This window comes from Mastigoproctus giganteus, chromosome 7 (assembly GCF_048544385.1).
Source record: "Mastigoproctus giganteus isolate SK-2022 chromosome 7, ASM4854438v1, whole genome shotgun sequence".
Lineage (NCBI taxonomy): Eukaryota > Metazoa > Arthropoda > Arachnida > Uropygi > Thelyphonidae > Mastigoproctus > Mastigoproctus giganteus.
The window spans coordinates 35,143,243-35,160,372 of NC_143581.1; the positions used below are offsets into that span (position 1 = coordinate 35,143,243).

A 17,130-nucleotide genomic window follows, 5' to 3' on the forward strand; every position below is an offset into this window, starting at 1 on the left:
CTGCTGATATGCTGATATTGCAAGTGGCAAAATCTTCAGAAAAAGTGTTTAAGGATGTCATCAACAGTACAGGATATTTTTGTCACAAAACTGGGTTATTCTGGAGGCTTTTGCCTAAAAATGCCCAAGCTTTTCAACAAGAAACAGTTACTTCTGGGAAGAAAATTAACAAGTTCTCTGTATTTGTATGCAACTAATGCAGATGGGAGCCATTACCATAAGTTAGTGGTGGGTAAGTCCAAACAGATTCAAAGAAACATGTGTAAATTGCCTGTTCATCAGTATAGCTCAGTGAATACCTATTTTACCCAAGACACAATAGAAGGTGCACTAGAAAGTTCCGGGAATTATTTCATAATGAAGTTATACTGCAGTTACCAATTATTTGCTTTTGTCTGCATAAAGCTATTCTCTTTTGCCATGATCTATTTCAATTCCCTCAACATAATGCAGCTGGACTTCTTCCAAAGTCACAGAATGCAAAGTTTTGATACTTGAGAATAGAAAGATGTCAGATGGAGCCAAATTGGGAGAATAGGCAGGATTTTCCAGGTGAAGGATCTGTTTTTCTCATCCAATATCAATCCATCAAAATATCCATCACTATTACCAAAATAGCATAACATTATAAAAGACTGGTATTTGTTTGGTATCTGTAATTTGTCCTCAGGAATAAGGCTCAAATTTAAGATGTAAGATAAAATAAGAACACCAAATCAGCCAGGCTATTAAATGATGACGGTTGTCCAACTTTATGAAAAATATTTGCCATTTTGTCCAAGATAGCTATTTCAGTGTTGGTTGGCACCTCATCAGCTGGGAACTAAGGCAAAAATAAACGGAATCAAGAATTTAAAAAAAACTTCCTCAATTAAACTGAACTGGACAGAAGTATTTGAATACAGATAAGTGCTAAATTTTATTTAAAGTGTGCAGGGGAGAATAAAGTAAACTTACATTTATACCAAGGCAAAGTATGAATTATAGGTAATATATCTTCACCAATGTCATATTATAATTTTATATAATCTAACTCTTTATACCCACCATGTATTTTGCGAGGAGTTGCAAAATGAAAATCCAGAGAAATGAGAGAGGGAGATATAACAGAAGATGAATGAATAAACATGTACAGTACAAAAAAAGTCAAACAATGAAAAGTGGAATAAATTTTCTAAATCATAATTAATAAAACAGCTTTAAAGTCACCAAAAAAATGCTAAAGATTTTTTATAATAAAAAAATAAAAGAAAAAAAAAAAAAAAAAAAAAACAGGCACCATCCATGTGAGGTTTTTTTTTTTTTTTTTGTAGTTGTTGGCGCATCGGCTTCTGTGGCCATAATGCACCTCCCAAGGGTTTTGCAGTACTTTGATCCAAGCCCGAGGCGGGATTCAAACCCGCGACCTTTGGGTTGCTAGGCAGGTACTTTACCCACCCGGCTAGCCCAGTCGGCATGTGAGAAGGTATGCTCCTTTTAGCAAGTGACTGACAGAGGAAAACTGAGTTAAGGAAAACTACGAGAATGGTCTTTGATTTATTTGGTTGCCTTTTTTTTTTTTTTTTGGTTTTGGAGAACTGTCTGTCCTCCACTATTTTTTTTCTGCCTTTTCACCCATGCTGTATCCTAGTGTGATGAATTTTATCCAAAAGGTGATTCTTCTCAAATTCTTCTCAAGGTTGATTCTTCTCAAATTTTGGAAAAAATTCAAGAAGAATCAACCTTTTGGACAAAATTCAAGGTTTTGTTCTCACCTCAGTTGTTGGACATGAGTCAAGTTTTTTTGGCACCATCTTGAAATGCTATTGCCAGTTAATCTAGACAACAGGACAATTTCTACAGGGTGTCTCAAAAATATTGGTACAAATGTTTAGGGGAGGTAGGTAACATCTAAAGGAATGTGAATCACATAGGAACCCATAACCGGAAACGTCACTGTAAGTCAGTAGATGGCACGGCAGTCGCCGCAGGAAGAGCTTGCATCGATATACGAACTGTGAGCTGGCAGACATGCACTTAGTGTATGGATTAGCAGAGGGCAATGGACAAGCCGCTCAATGAATTTATGGAGAACGCTTCCCAGACAGACAGACAGACATGTACCGGACTACCGTTTGTTTGCACGTGTGCATCAAAATTTGTGCGATTATGGGTCATTTAGACGTAACAGGAGTAGTGCGGGCAGACCACATTTGACGCAAACTCCTGCCATGGAAAAAAGTGTGTTGAATGCCATCCAGAATAATCCTACTACCAGCACACATGCCATTGCCTCCTCTGCCTTAGGAGTGTCTCATTGCAGTGTACAGCGTGTCTGGCATGACGATTCCTTATATTCCTTTCATCTCCAAAGGGTTCAGTTACTGCTCCCCCAAGATCATCCTGCACGTGTTGCTTTTGCGCAGTGGTTTCTACAAAAAAGTGTTCAAGACTTGAATTTTCCAGCCTATGTTTTGTTCACGGATGAGGCTTATTTCACTCGGGAAGGCTTATTCAATCAGCACAATGCTCACGTGGGCTCACGACAACCCACACGGTGTGCACCCCCATGCGGCACAACATCGCTTCACAATAAATGTGTGGGCAGGTATGGTCGGTGACTGCTTAGTCGGCCACACCTGTTACTATCCCGCATGAACTCCACTAAATATCGGATCTTTCTTGAACAAGTCTACCAGGGTTACTTGACAATGTTCCAGCAAATGTGAGACGCAACATTTGGTTTCAATATGACGGGGTGCCTGCCCATTATGGAAGATGTGTTCGTGACCATTTGAACAAACATTTTGGGCATTGATGGATTGGCCGTGGTGGACCCGTTGCCTGGCCCCCCACGCACACCTGATTTATCGAGCCTTTATTTCTTTCTGTGGGGGCCCTCAAATCTATCATGTATAAATCGCCTGTGGAGACGGAAATGGATCTCGTGGCGAGACTCGTCTGCACTGCTGCTACTGGCAATACCGTGTCTGCCAATCCATCCTGCGTCGATGTAACGCATGCATCGCGTCTCGTGGTGGAACCTTCGAGCATCTGTTGTAACATCATGAAATCCATCCATCTTGTACTCCATTGTTAATATTAATGTTTGTTACTAATTACTGTCTTGTGTCATTTCTGCTTCTTGTGCCTCTCTGCTACTACTTTCCCGTGATGTTTCCGGTTATGGGTTCCTATGCGATTCACATTCCTTTAGATGTTACCTACCTCCCCTAAATGTTTGTACCAATATTTTTGAGACACCCTGTATAATACAAAACATTTACTCACCATTTCCGAGGAGGACAAAGATTGCAACAGTATGTTCTTTGAAGCGACCATAATTAGTCTGTGGTGTCTTACAGACAATCCATACACATAAAAATCCTAGAAGCACTAATGTGTATGAAAGTATACTGTACCAATAGACAATCCTATAATGTATTTACTATAAAATGAGACCATTGTCAGTAAAATTTAATTTCAGGCCTAAAGTCTAGATTTAAAAGTCTCCTGCTTTTTTCTGCTAAAATTCTGAAGTCTCCTGCTTCCCATAATTTGAAGGTTGTCAGCTATGTAACTTCATAATATAGCATATGGAAAAACTAGACTATTACGTGGATGTGTACCAAATCACACAAAAAGCATCTACACATTCTAAAAAAACTTTTGAGTGTTAGAATCATTTGCACAGTGCACCTTTTGAATTAAATGTATTTATTGCACTATGTTGTCTACAATATTATGAAATACTCTGTATTTTATTTTTGCTGTTGCAAACTTCATAACATTCTTGGAGAGTAGACAGGGTCTCAGCAAGCTGATAAAGAAATTTTTGTGGGGCAAACTCAGAAAACACTCAGATAGAATTCTACTTTATGCACCTAAAAAAAAAAAATTAAACAATATAAAATAATAAATTTAAGTAGTTATTGCATGGATACAAATCCATATCATAATAATATACAGGGTGTCCCAAAAAAGGTGTAACCAATTTTAAATGTTTGTAACAAATGTAATTTTAATGCTAGAAACACAAAACCTGCGCTAAATGTGAGAAAAACAGTTGAAGTTTTTACTTCAATAATCTGTTCTTTTCTTTTGCAGATTGTGGCGGTTGTCCTGAAGTTTAAGTAGAGAGGTAACAAATGGATCCTGTGACCAAAGTACAGGTAGTGGAGTGGTTTATTGAAACCCGGTCTGAAACGCAGGTTCAGCGTAATTTCAGGAGTAAATACGGGATAAAGCCACGAACCCGTAACAGCATCAGAAAGTGGTATCAGCTATTCAAGGAAACAGGTAGCATCCATCCTAAGAAAAGCCCTGGTCGACCAGCATTAATGCAGGAAAGAGTGGAAGTTGAAGTTGTGAGAGACGCATTCGTTCATAGTCCTCGAAAATCCGTTAGAACAGCAGCACAGCAACTGGCCATCCCCAAGACTTCAATGCATAGAGTGTTGCAAAGAAAATTGAAAATGCACCCTTATATATTTGCAGATTCTCCAGCACATAACCTGGGATGACCGTGTGAAACATAAATAATTTGCAGAAGACATGTTGGAGAAAATGGAACAAGATGAACGTGTAATGACACGGATTTGTTTCACGGACGAGTACGCATTTCATGTTTCGGGAAAGGTGAATAAGCAAAATGTCAGAATTTGGGGGAACTGAAAACCCACACTGCGTGCAGGAGTATCAGCGAGATAGCCAAAAGGTGAATGTGTGGTGCGGCATCATGGTTGATCGTGTTATTGGACCCTTTTTCTTTCAAGAAGTGACAGAGAGCAGATGATTACCCAGGACATGCTTGAGCTTTATGTGTATCCTCAATTGGATGAATAACTCCATTTGGTAAATGGAGTTATTTTCCAACAGGATGGAGCACCACCACATTGGGCTTTGAGTGTGAGGAGGTCTGTGTGAGGAGGTCTCTCGATGACAAGTTTCCTGGCCGTTGGATTGAGCATGATGGTCCCATTATGTGGCCACCACGTTCACCAGATTTATCCCCTTGTGATTTCTTCTTATGGGGATTCATCAAAGGCACAGTCTACAAGACCCCTGTTGCAGACATCACAGACTTAAAGCGCAGGATTACAAATGCAATTACCATGATTAAGCGTGACATCCTTGAAAAAGCATGGGATGGACTTTATTACCGATTAGATATTGTTCATGTGACAAGTGGTGCACATGTTGAATGTCAGTAAAAACTTCAACTGTTTTTCTCACATTTAGCGCAGGTTTTGTGTTTCTATCATTAAAATTACATTTGTTACAAACATTTAAAATTAGTTACACCTTTTTTGGGACACCCTGTATAAATTATGATATTAATTAAATGTTGGGAATCTCAAAAAAGGTACCTAATATAATTATCATAAATAAGAAAAAATACCCTTATGAATATCTAAACTACAATCTGATGACTCCACAGTTTTATTCATTATGTTTCTAGCAAAAAAAAAAGCAACAGGAAATCAAAATTCATAAAATATATTAATACTAAAATATTTGTTGTTGTTGTGTTAGCCTGTGGAATCCCACTGCTGGGCAAAAGCCTCCCCCGACTTTCTCTGTTCAATGCCAGTCTTTTCCAAGTGGGGCCCATGGTCAAAAATATATTTTATAAAGTGTTATCCATTTATTGTGCAATCCACTGATCAATGGTATGCATTGAGATGTCTGGATATGGAATAAGATGTTTTAGATAGATGGCAGGAAACAGTTTTACTGTGATTGCAATGGTATTTGAGAAGCCATACAGCTTCTTTAGTGTAGTGCATAAAATGGGTTTATCCTGTGGAGTGCACTCAGAAGAAAGATTTATGCAAACCCAGATATTCTGAGTTAAATGAGGCAAACTTGAGGACTGCATCGGGCCCAACTGATGATTCTATTCGTCAGAGTTTCATTAAACAATAAAAAGAGTGAATCTAAATGAGTAAGGTGGACACTTCCAGCATATTCTGTACTTTTTAATAAAATTTGTGTAGTGTATTATGACGTGGATTACATTTCAGTTGGATAATCCTGTACAAAAATTTATTTTGTGCCAGGGACCTGACTACTTTTTCCACAGCGCTTTAAATTTTTTGATGACACCCACATTTAAATAGTCTTACTATATTTTAAATAGTAGCCATTTTATTTATATTCACAAATTTTATACCATCATATTTGAAAATTACAAGAAAAGAAGATATAGAGAAAATGTTTTTATTTTCAGAGCACGTTCATAAATTTTTGAGCTATAATAATTTTATTCATTTTATAAGAAATTTACAAAAGCTGGTACCTCTGTACTTTTAATTTGTGCTCCATGAAATATCAAAGAGTTTGTAACTTTCCAGTAACGAGAAAGATCTCAAGAAATGTTATCTAGTTTTGGATTTTTATCAGTAACAAACCTCATACCTATTCTTTATCACTAAACTGTTTTTGCTGTATTTTTGTGTTGCATTTTTTTTTTTTAACTTTTTTTTTTTTTTTGTATAGTGTTTTTCTACCTATCCAAATGTCAACTATTTTAAAAGCTGGTTTTTGGCATTCATCACTGGCACTCCTTTGTAACCACATTATATTTCCAACACCACTGTTGCTGATTAAAATCTGATTTTCACACTACACTGTGCTGCCATTTTATTAGGTACACCTACCCAGTAGCATGTTGAGCCGCCTCTAACCTTCAAAACAGCCTGAATTCGTCTAGGCATGTTGAACAAAATGCTGGAAACATTGTGCAGGAATGGAGTACTATGCAGACATGAGTGTGTCATGCAGTTCCTTGAGATTTGACGGAGGTGTAGGCCTGCAGCGAACAGCCCTTTCCAGCACATCCCAAAGATGATTGTTCAATAGGATTGAGATCTGGGGGACTGAGCAGGCAAATGCAGCAAAGAAAAGTCATTGTCATGTTCCTGGAACCATTCCAAAGTGATTCGGGCTTTGTGCACCGGTGCATTATCCTGCTGGAAGTAAACATCTGACGGAGGATAAACTGTCAACATGAACGGATGCATTTGGTCAGCAACAATGTTTAGGTACAATGTGGCATTCAGACATGAATCTATGGGTATCAATGGACCCAACGTGTGCCAAAAAAAACATTCCCATACCATAACACTGCCCCTACCACCTTGCACAGTAGTCATCAGACATGACAGGTCCTGAGCCTTCCATCAACATGATGCATCAGGAACTTCAACTCGTCAGACCAAACAACTGTTTTACAATCCTCGATAATCCAGTGCTGGAGTTGCTGTGCCCACAGAAGGCGTGCTCTTTTGTTCTTCATTGATAACAAAGGTACATGATGTGACCGTTGGCTGTCGTAGCCCATTCGCGACAAAGTGCAACTAGTGGTCCATTTGGATATTTTGTTCTGCGCACCGAGGTTGTATTTTGATGTGATGTGTGACATTGTGGCCCGTCTGTTTGCATCCTCCTCTGACTTCTCTCATCAAAATACAATTTTCTTCCACAGGAGTGCTGTTGAGAGGATGTTTTCTGTTCGTTGCACCCTTGAAACTGAGGTGCTTGAAAAGTTCAGAAGAACTGCCATTTCAGAGATGCCGTTAGATCACTCCTTTTTGCCATTCTTGCTATGGTTTGTACGCTTAACTGATACTAGAAAGGTTTTTCTGCTGCATCTATATCCACAACTGTGGTCATGTGACTTGCAATGCTGTGGGACAACCCACGTGTGTCCATTCTTCTATCTGTTTTCCCACCCAGTCTTCAGTCGCCCCCCCTCTCTCACTAAACCGATCAAGTACACCCCTTAACAATGCTGCCAAATTCTAATCAACGTCTAAACTCTACTGCTTTCATGTAAATCTCTTTTGGCCAAATTCTAGTGTAAGCTCCCTTTTTTTTATCTACTGAGTGCCTGATCTGCCTCCTTGTGGCAAAGTGTGGGCAATGGTAGGTCCCAATAGGGGACAATTAACACTATTATCTTTCATCTAGCGTATAGCCTCACATCTAAATTTAATAACATCAAAATTTTGCCCGACCTATTAAGCCTTTTAACACATCTTTCTAGCATTCAACCCCAACCAGCGATTTCCAAACAGCAATCCCATTAAGCATTGATGTCAAACGCGTGATTTTTTTTTTTTTTTTAGGTCCTAGCCACTGAAATCCCAGGAAACTAAGTGGCAGGACCTGCCAGAGCAACTTGTTGTGATACTGGACACACCTGGTCAGCCTCCACGTGGCAAGGTATGGGCAATGTTGGGCCCCACTAGGGGCCTGGCAGCCAATAAGCTGGCCAAACAATGGGCACAACACATCACACTGCACAGACATGGCCCACACACTTTCAAGTCTCTGACTTGTCAGTATACTGTCCTCGATACAGCGAACACACACGGAGATGGGAAAAATCCCAGGTGCCGTCTGACATGAACATACCTTATACCTTAACCCATTTGTGTGCACAGGAGGGGTATACCTAATAAAGTGGCAGCATAGTGTATGTTGACATATTTTCACACAATATAGTAGTGTCCATGTTGACTTTTCTCATATCATTAAAAATTCTTTTTTTTCACCTTATGCCAGCCTAAAACAGAAAGATAGAAAAAAAAAGTTTTATTTTCTGATACAAACTTTGTAAGTCTAGTATTGCAAAAGAACATATGCCCTACAGTATTTTTTAATTATGTTTTCCCTCTTAAAACATCATCACAAATATAAAAAGCAAAAATTTTTACCAGGACTTGAGCTTAAATCTGACTGTGTTAGCTGCCTAAGTAGAGCAATCTGCTGACGTTCGGATAAAGGAATAACATGCTCAGGGGAAAAAAGTTTGGTACTTTTCCTTAGTTGTGAATAAATATTCTCATTTTCTTTTGCATCTGGAAAAAAAAAAAAAAACTACATAGTTAATATTACTTAATACTAAAAAAGAAATTACTATATATGCTATAAAAGTACTATGAATCCTAAAAGACCTATGTCAGAATTTTTTTCTTGAAAACTGTACAAGAACAGAAATATTTATTGTAAAATAAATGACATTTATTTCAAGAATGGATATCACAATCCTTCCATCACCAAGGGTACACTGCATTCCCCTTCCTCCCCAGAAATGGTGGTGGTTGTTGTATGGATGTTTAATGGCACAGGTGTAGCTGTTCCCCAAAGATGGTGGGTGTCCAGCAAGAATGATGCTGGAAATTATAATCACAAAGGATAAAATTATCAATGCAATAAATAGTCTATTTAACAGGTCTATAGTGATGCTCAATGGTTTTCTGCCCCTTGAATTAGAAACCTACTCCAGAAACATAGCTAACTTTATACTGCCCATTTTTTTCAAAAAGGGCAGTATAAAGTTTAAATAAAAAGGACAGTATTGGGGATAAAAATATGCTTACAACAGTTATTCACAATTAAATAATAGTTTACATACAGTGATCCACAAATATATGAGGTGAAACAGAATATAATTAAACCACGTAAAACACTCCAAGACTGCCAAAATCTAATCAGCTGATATCCATAATTTGCTCAGTGCTTCAACTATTTAAAAAACCCATGTGCGTACCCTGTACGCATGAAAGATGTTTTATGTGTAAACATCTATGACAACACCTACTAAATTTCGAACAGCTAGAACCGAACATGAACAATGTAACATTTTATGCTTATGCCCACTATTTACTCTACTGAATCAATGTTAGTGACATTAGCATCATATTTCAGTCCGAAATATTTAGTGTGAACGATGTAATGTTTTATGCACACGCCTGCTGCTTACCCTACCAAATCAACGTTTCGAAGAGGTTAGGCCAATAGACTAATTAAACATTTGATTGTAGCCATTTGTTGAATAGTATGATTGCAACACTACAAGTATTTGTATTGTTACAATCATACTATCATGCTGGATCATGTTACTCTGTCATGCTTTGTCGCAAATTACACATGTAGTGTTAACAAGATCTGCAAGAAATGACAGTATCCATGTATAATATGCTATCGAAACTATGACTTGGCTCAGGATCTCAACAAGTACAAGCACAAGATGGTAACACTGCACATTCCATTTTGCAATGAGGAAACAAAGATACTGTCAGAGATGAAATATGTCAAGATGACAATGAAGAGCTCATACTAGAACAATGTAAATTGTATGAACCAGACTTGGACATTCACAAAACAATTGAAATATGTAAGACAATGTGTCAAGACAACAATAATGGTGACCCTGATGAACATGTGGTAATGATGTTGCTGTTATTTGGTTTTTAGGAGCATTAGCAACTAAGGCCATATTGCTCCAGGATATGCGGTGGTCATTCCCTGACCTTTCCGCATCCTCCGTATTTGGTGGTGACGGGCTTGAACCCCCGGTCTAATCAAGAAGCGTGTGCTACGCACTGCTGCTCCTTCCCACCTGGCTACGGAGGCGCCGCCTATGTGGTAATGACATGCATAGCCTTGTAATACGACTGTGAGAAGAAGAAGACCCCTTTCGAAACTTTTACAATCATCCAAACAGTGAGATGAATGAAGATCTAAAGCTCACCACGTTCAACTGACTCAACGCAATTGCAAAGAAACGCGAAAACTTTATGACCATCAAGGACTTTTGCAACTTAATGAGAATGGCCAATGACAAGTAAAAGTTTCTACTCGTGCATGTAATTTGGAGTCTGTTATCTTCCATTTGTGAATCAATTCAAATATTCTTGACCAGTCCAGCTGGTTGCGGAAAAACATTTATGATTTGGCTCTTGATGGAAATATACAACCACTTCAGTAATACAGACGGGTACTGTAATGCCTACATTATATGTGCTTCAACTGGTAAGGCTGCTGTTGCGATAAACGGAACTACTGTGCACACTGCCCTCAAGATATCCATTTTTACGGTTACCAAAAGGTTTCTGCCACGGGTGGCAATGGTAAGCCCAAAGCCACCTAAGTGGTATGCTCCAAACCATAAACGTTTTTCTGCAACCAGCTCGTTTATGCCAGCTCTGAGCACATCCAAGATCACCTCTCATGATCAGTTGCGTGATCTCCTCTCCCGACTCCATTCTTTTTGCCTTTCCTATGATGCTTTGAGATGGTTGAACCATGTTATTTATTTTTTTTTATTTTCAATTTTGCTTTACTTTACTTTAAATTTTACAAGATATCAATTTCTCTGGTTAACAAAATGTTTTTGCCACGGGTGGCAATGGTTAGCCAAAAGCCCCCTAAGTGGTATGCCCCAAACCATAAATGTTTTTCTGCAACCAGTTGGTTATGCCAGCTCTGAGCACATTCAAGATCACCTCCCATGGTCCTTTGTGCTGTCTCCTCTCTCGACTACATTCTTTTTGCCTTTCCCATGATCCTTTGTACTGGTTGAACCATGGGAAAGGCAAAAAGAATGGAAATTATGTTACTGACGATACTTCCTGAAAGTAACTGAGTTAGTTTCAGATCCTATCAGGAAAGTAACTGGCGGAATTTCCATTTCATAAAATCTTAACAAATTGGTTTTATTACAGTCTGAAATTTAGTACATGCTGTCAAAGATATATGCACATCAAAAACAGCTGATTGTACAAGTTTTTGATGTGTAAACATCTTTGGCAGCACTTAAATTTATAAATCCTTTTAATTTTGTCAGGGTTTAATAGAGTATTGAATGTGTATAAGCTTTGGCTTATACACATTCAATACTCTATTAAGGATTATTATTATTTTTATTAAGAACAACTCTATTAAGGACATTGAGAACGAAATTAGCTTGGTGCTAGGCAAAGTTTTTACGGCTCCAGCTAATAGAGAAGTTTTTCTTAAATCTTTACCATTTTATCAACTTAACTAGCATATTATTTTTTTTCTAGAACTAGCTTTATATTCCTAGTTGCGATACTTAGTTTATTTTTAACTTAGATAGAGATTTTGTAGGTTACTACTTGTATTGGTAAAACTTGTACCGTTCGAAACTTGCAGCCATTGTGTGGTATTGATATGGAATAGCATAACATATATATCAAACTTGATAGCGTAAGGTATAACTTAAAACTAGATAGCATAATATGTAGCACTGTAGTAGGAATCTGTTAGCTTAGTACACCACCGGAAATTAAACAATTAAATTTATAAATCCTTTTAGTTTTTATTGTTAATTAAATTGTATTTAAATGGCAATCATGCCCCAGACTAGAGCAGCAAAGCAACATTTGCAAAGTAACGAAAGTGCTGTGGCTCGGGGAGCACTGAAGGGGGCGCATCACAGTCTAAAAAAATGTGCAAAATGTGACATGTTTGCAGATCTCTCTCTCGAACATTATGGAGGATGTCTTTGTGTGTACTAGGTTCAGAGAATGTGAAGAAATTAGGCACCAACCCAGCATTTTGATGGATATCTATGAGATCTGAAGAGTTGGATAGATGCCCTCGAAGGAATTAAAATAGGGACCCATCAAGCTCTCAGCTGCCCAACTCAACACCAAAGCTCACTCTTGTGCACCAGGCAACACAGCAGCAATCTTCAGGGTAAAATGCGCTGGTCCCACAAGGGCTAGTTACTGACGGTGACTCAATTGACAGGGAAACGGGAAATATACTGTGCAAAAACAATAGGTGGAATAGGACCAGGGTAAGGATCTGCCAGGGGCAAAACTTGATGATGTTGTACAGCAGATATCATCTTTTTATCTTTTAAGAGCACAAAAGGTGATATAGTTGTACACGTTGGCACTAATGACATTAAGTGCAGGAGATCTGCAGAATAACTTAGAAAGTAAAGGTCAAAGGTTGAAAAAAGTCACGAGTTAGGGTTATACGGTTAAATTTGAAAGTGTCTCCAGTTCTTCCCAAACATGATAGGAGGGAGTACATGATGAGAGCCAATTAATTCGGCCCTGGAGAGGTTGTGCAGGGCTCATGGGTTACGATTTTTTCAGCATGGGCTTTGCTTGTTAACAGGAAAGACTGCTTCTACAGGAATGGAATACACTTAAATAGAAAGGGTGCAAGAATATTTGCTGATGCTATCAAGGCAGTGTTAGGTAGGTTGGAAAACCTAGCTTCGGGGGATACACAGACTAATAGATTAACAGTAGCCAGGCAGAGGTAAAAGTGTTTCTTGCACTCCTATTGGAATGAGAAGCAGCCTGGAAAGCAAGTTCCTGGGGATTTCAGGAACTGCTGAGAGTCAATAAATACATGGGCTGTGTTAGAGTAACTAAGAGTAAGAACAGGTGCGTGTACACCAATGCTAGGAGTATAGTAAATAAATTTGATGAATTTGAATTGCTGATTAAGACATCAAAGGCGGATATTGTTAGGATATCAGAGATGTGGTGTCACTCAGATATAAAGGATGCAGAATTGGAATTTGGGAAGTACAATGCGTAGAGAAAGGATAGACAGGATAGGAAGGGAGGAGAGGATTATGCTGTTAGTTAAGAAACACATAAAATCTAAGGAAGTGCATCCAATTGATATGGGTGGACATTGCAATGTTGAGTCAGTTTGACGTGACATAAGCACTGGGAAAGTAAAAATGAGGGTAGGAGTTTGTTATAGGCCTAATGACTGATGAGTACAATGAACAATTATACAGAGAAATAGAGTGGGCCAGTAAATCAGATTGTCTTATAATGAGGGATTTTAACTTCCCAGATATAGACTAGAACTTGCATATTTGGTCACTCGCACACTAGCAAGGCTTTTGTGGATTTATTGTACAATTGTTTTCTACAGTAGCATGTTAGAGAGGAAGTAACACTCTTGATCTGATTATTAGAAGTGATTATTCATTCATTAAGAATTTACAGATAAAGCAACCACTAGGTGGCAGTGATCACAGTGTACTAATGTGGGATTTACTTAAACATGATATAACTCCCATTAGGGTAAAGGGAAGGGTTTTTGCTTCATAAAGGTGACTACAGTGGTCTCACAGATTTTTTTAAGTTCTATACAATGGAAAGAACTGATGATGATGTTACCAACAGCAAATTCTAAATGGGAAGCATTCAAGGAAGTAATTTTGGAAGCTACTAGACTTTACATACTAACTAAGAAATATTGTTCAAGGTTTAGGCCGAAATGGATGTCAGATGAACTAATGGGACTTGTGGCAGAAAAGAAAAATGCATGGGATGCACATAAATTGTGGGGCGACACTGAAGTGTATGGTAGATACAAGGTAGTCTGTAATCAAGTCACAAGGAGGTTAGGCGAGTGAAGGCATATTATGACAAATCTTTGGCAAAGAATGCAAAGAGAAACAGCAAAGAAGAAGGGCATGAATCAGATTGGTCCACTTCATATCAATAGTTTGGCTGTAGATGATCATTCTCAGATAGCTGCCAAACTAAATGAATATTTTGCATCTAAATTCACACGTGAGGAATTATTCAAGGAGGAGAGGGCAAGACATTTGTCAAACAGGGAGTTAAATGACTTTGTAATAACTGAGAGCAAAGTGGCGGAGAAATTATTGAATTTAAACGAAAAGGCACCTGGGGGTAGATGGGATCTATCCAGTTATATTAAAGCAGGTGGCAAAGGATGTAAACAAACCCTTAACCATAATTATGAGAGCATCCTTGGATTCAAGGGAAGTCCCCACGAACTGGAGATGTGCAAATGTATCTCCAATTCACAAAGAGGGATCAAAGATGACACAAGTAATTATAGACCTGTTAGTTTGACTTCTGTTCCAAGGAAAATAATGGAGTCACTGGTTAAAGAAGCATTGCAGGATGATCTAATAAGACAGCAGTAATAATTCAGACACGTCATGATGTGGTCACAAAGGAGCTGGATGCAAAAAAATAATTTTGATATCATATACTTGGATTTCAGGAAAGCTTTTGATACTGTTGCACATGGGAACATGTGCAACAGTATCAAAATTACAACAGTATCAAAATTGGAGAAGTATGTTGCACATACTTCTCCAATTTGTACAGTAGTACAAATTGGAGAAGTACGGCATTAAGGGCAAGTTCTACAATGGATAAAAAGATGGTTGAGTGACAGAGTAGTAATCAATGGATACTGTTTTGCATGGACTAATGTTATTAGTGGTGTCCCTCAGGGTTCGGTGTTGGGCCCATTGTTGTTTTGTATATTTATCAATGATATTGATGAAGGTATATCAAGCTTAATATCAAAGTTTGTAAATGATACAAATGTTGGCACAGTTGGTAATAACAGTAATGACAGTATGCTGCTGCTGCTGCAACAGGATCTGGAAAAGTTGGGCAGAATGGGCTGAGAATTGGCAACTGAAGTTTAAAATCGACAAATGCAAAGTGCTGTATATGGGTAGCAGTAACCAAGAGGATTGTACCAACTGGGTGGTGTTACACTCACAGTAGTGGAGAATGAAAGCAAGCTGTTGGTAATTGTGCAGTCAGATATGAAGTTTTCTGACCAGTACAGACAGGCTGCCGGAGTAGGTCATGGGGGTCTTGTCAATGATATACAGGAATTTTGTGAGTAGGAATAAGGAGGTGATTATCTCCTTGTATAAGGCAATGGTCTGGCCACACCTTCAGTACTGCATACAGGTCTGGAAGTCTCAGTTTAGGAAGGATGTAGAGTTGCTAGAAGGAGTACAAAGAAGGGCAACATGATCGGTCAGAGGAACAAAGGGGTACTCTTATCAAGAAAGGCTTAAGTTCTGCAGATTGCAGCTTCTGGAGAGTAGGCACCTGCAAGGCAATCTGATTGAGATGTACAAGGTCTTGAATGGATTGAGCAGGCTCAATGCTGATGGGATTCTTCCTCTTGCTCAGATTACAAACCTGAGGGGGGCATAGATTCAAACTGAAGAACGACAGTTGTAGCATAGATATGAGGAAATTTGCCTTTAGCCCACAGGTAGTTGATTGCTGGAACAAATTTCCATCTGTTGTTGTGGAAGTCGATAGCTTATATAAATTCAAGGCAGAAATAGACAAACATTTGGAACAAATGGATCAGTGAAATGGGAAGGTTTTTTTTTTTTTTTTTTGGCTGATGTATAAGTTTGCTTTCTTACATCATATGCCTCTACTAATGCTAAAAAATGCTAATGCTAATACTAAGGCCTTACTGAATACTCTAATTAGGGTGCAGAGGCCCTAATTAGGGTATTCAGTAAATTCAGTAATATTCTGACAGTAAATATCAGAACCAAATCAATATTACATTTCTGAAAAGCAAATCTGCATATGATAAACATTCCTGTAATAGCCTACAGCCATACTTTTCATTTAGGAAGGATACTTAATCTTACACAAATACATCCTCAGTTTAATTCTTCAGCTAAACAGCTACTGATTGCTCTTGGTCGCTAAAGAGCAAAGATGCAAGTTATGAAGTCTCCCCTAAGAGTGGAATCTTGTCTATCATCCTTTCTGTGGTTGTAAGGGAACAGTTCTTGGCATCTAAAACTTTTAAATATTTTGTGGAATCCAAGGAACCTCAACAGACAAAAGTAACTAACGAGAAAAGTGGCAATACAATTCCCTCTACAGAACTACCTAACTGGCAGAATTACAGCAAGAACTCTAAATCAGCCCAAATGATAATGACCAAGAGGAATTCAAATAATGACATACAGGTACATGCATGTAAATGGAGAAATTATTTCCTCTTGGTTTCCAAAGGGAAAAAAATGCAGGCTGCTCTATAGAATGTACACAACAAGCTGACTGGCTCTCAACTAGAAACTAATTGATCAATACATCAAAACGTACCTTATCCCTATGCCTTGGAAATATGGTAATCAGCAGCAACAAGTGGCCAAAATAAAGTTTGAGCATGGAATATTGGATTCTTTGTTATTATTATTATTATTATTAGCCATATAGTGCAAGGAAGCCTGAGGCTTATGCTGCACCAGCCAAAAAAAAATAATAATAATAAAAAATTACTGCATTACCCTGAGTGAGTGAGAGAGAGAGAGAGAGAGAGAGAGAGAGAGAGAGAGAGAGAGAGAGAGAGAGAGAGAGAGAGTCAGAAGTAGAAGGGAATCACCAAGAAAACAAGAAGGAAAAGAATGATGATATCCAGCTCAGGATCCTGGATTTGCCAAGTCCACACTCACCAGATATGAGCCCCTGGCTGAATTGGATTAAGAAACAATCTGTTCACTGTCATTAAGCCATTCTTACAGACCAACATGGAAAT

General features: G+C 38.4%; 1 protein-coding gene across 2 annotated transcripts in view; it reads right to left on the reverse strand.

Annotated features, from left to right (window-relative positions):
* Positions 1–3,741: 3,741 nt before the first annotated feature.
* Positions 3,742–17,130, reverse strand: part of LOC150082812 (uncharacterized) — a 98,936-nt gene continuing 85,547 nt past the window's right edge. For both annotated transcript variants that reach the window (XM_090376834.1, XM_090376833.1), the window contains exons 4-5: positions 8,703–8,846; positions 3,742–3,863 (exon numbers count right to left, since the gene is read on the reverse strand). In XM_090376834.1, the coding sequence (XP_090232960.1) occupies positions 3,856–3,863; positions 8,703–8,846 (152 nt within the window). In that variant the 3' untranslated portion in view covers positions 3,742–3,855. The remainder of the gene's footprint in view (positions 3,864–8,702; positions 8,847–17,130) is intronic.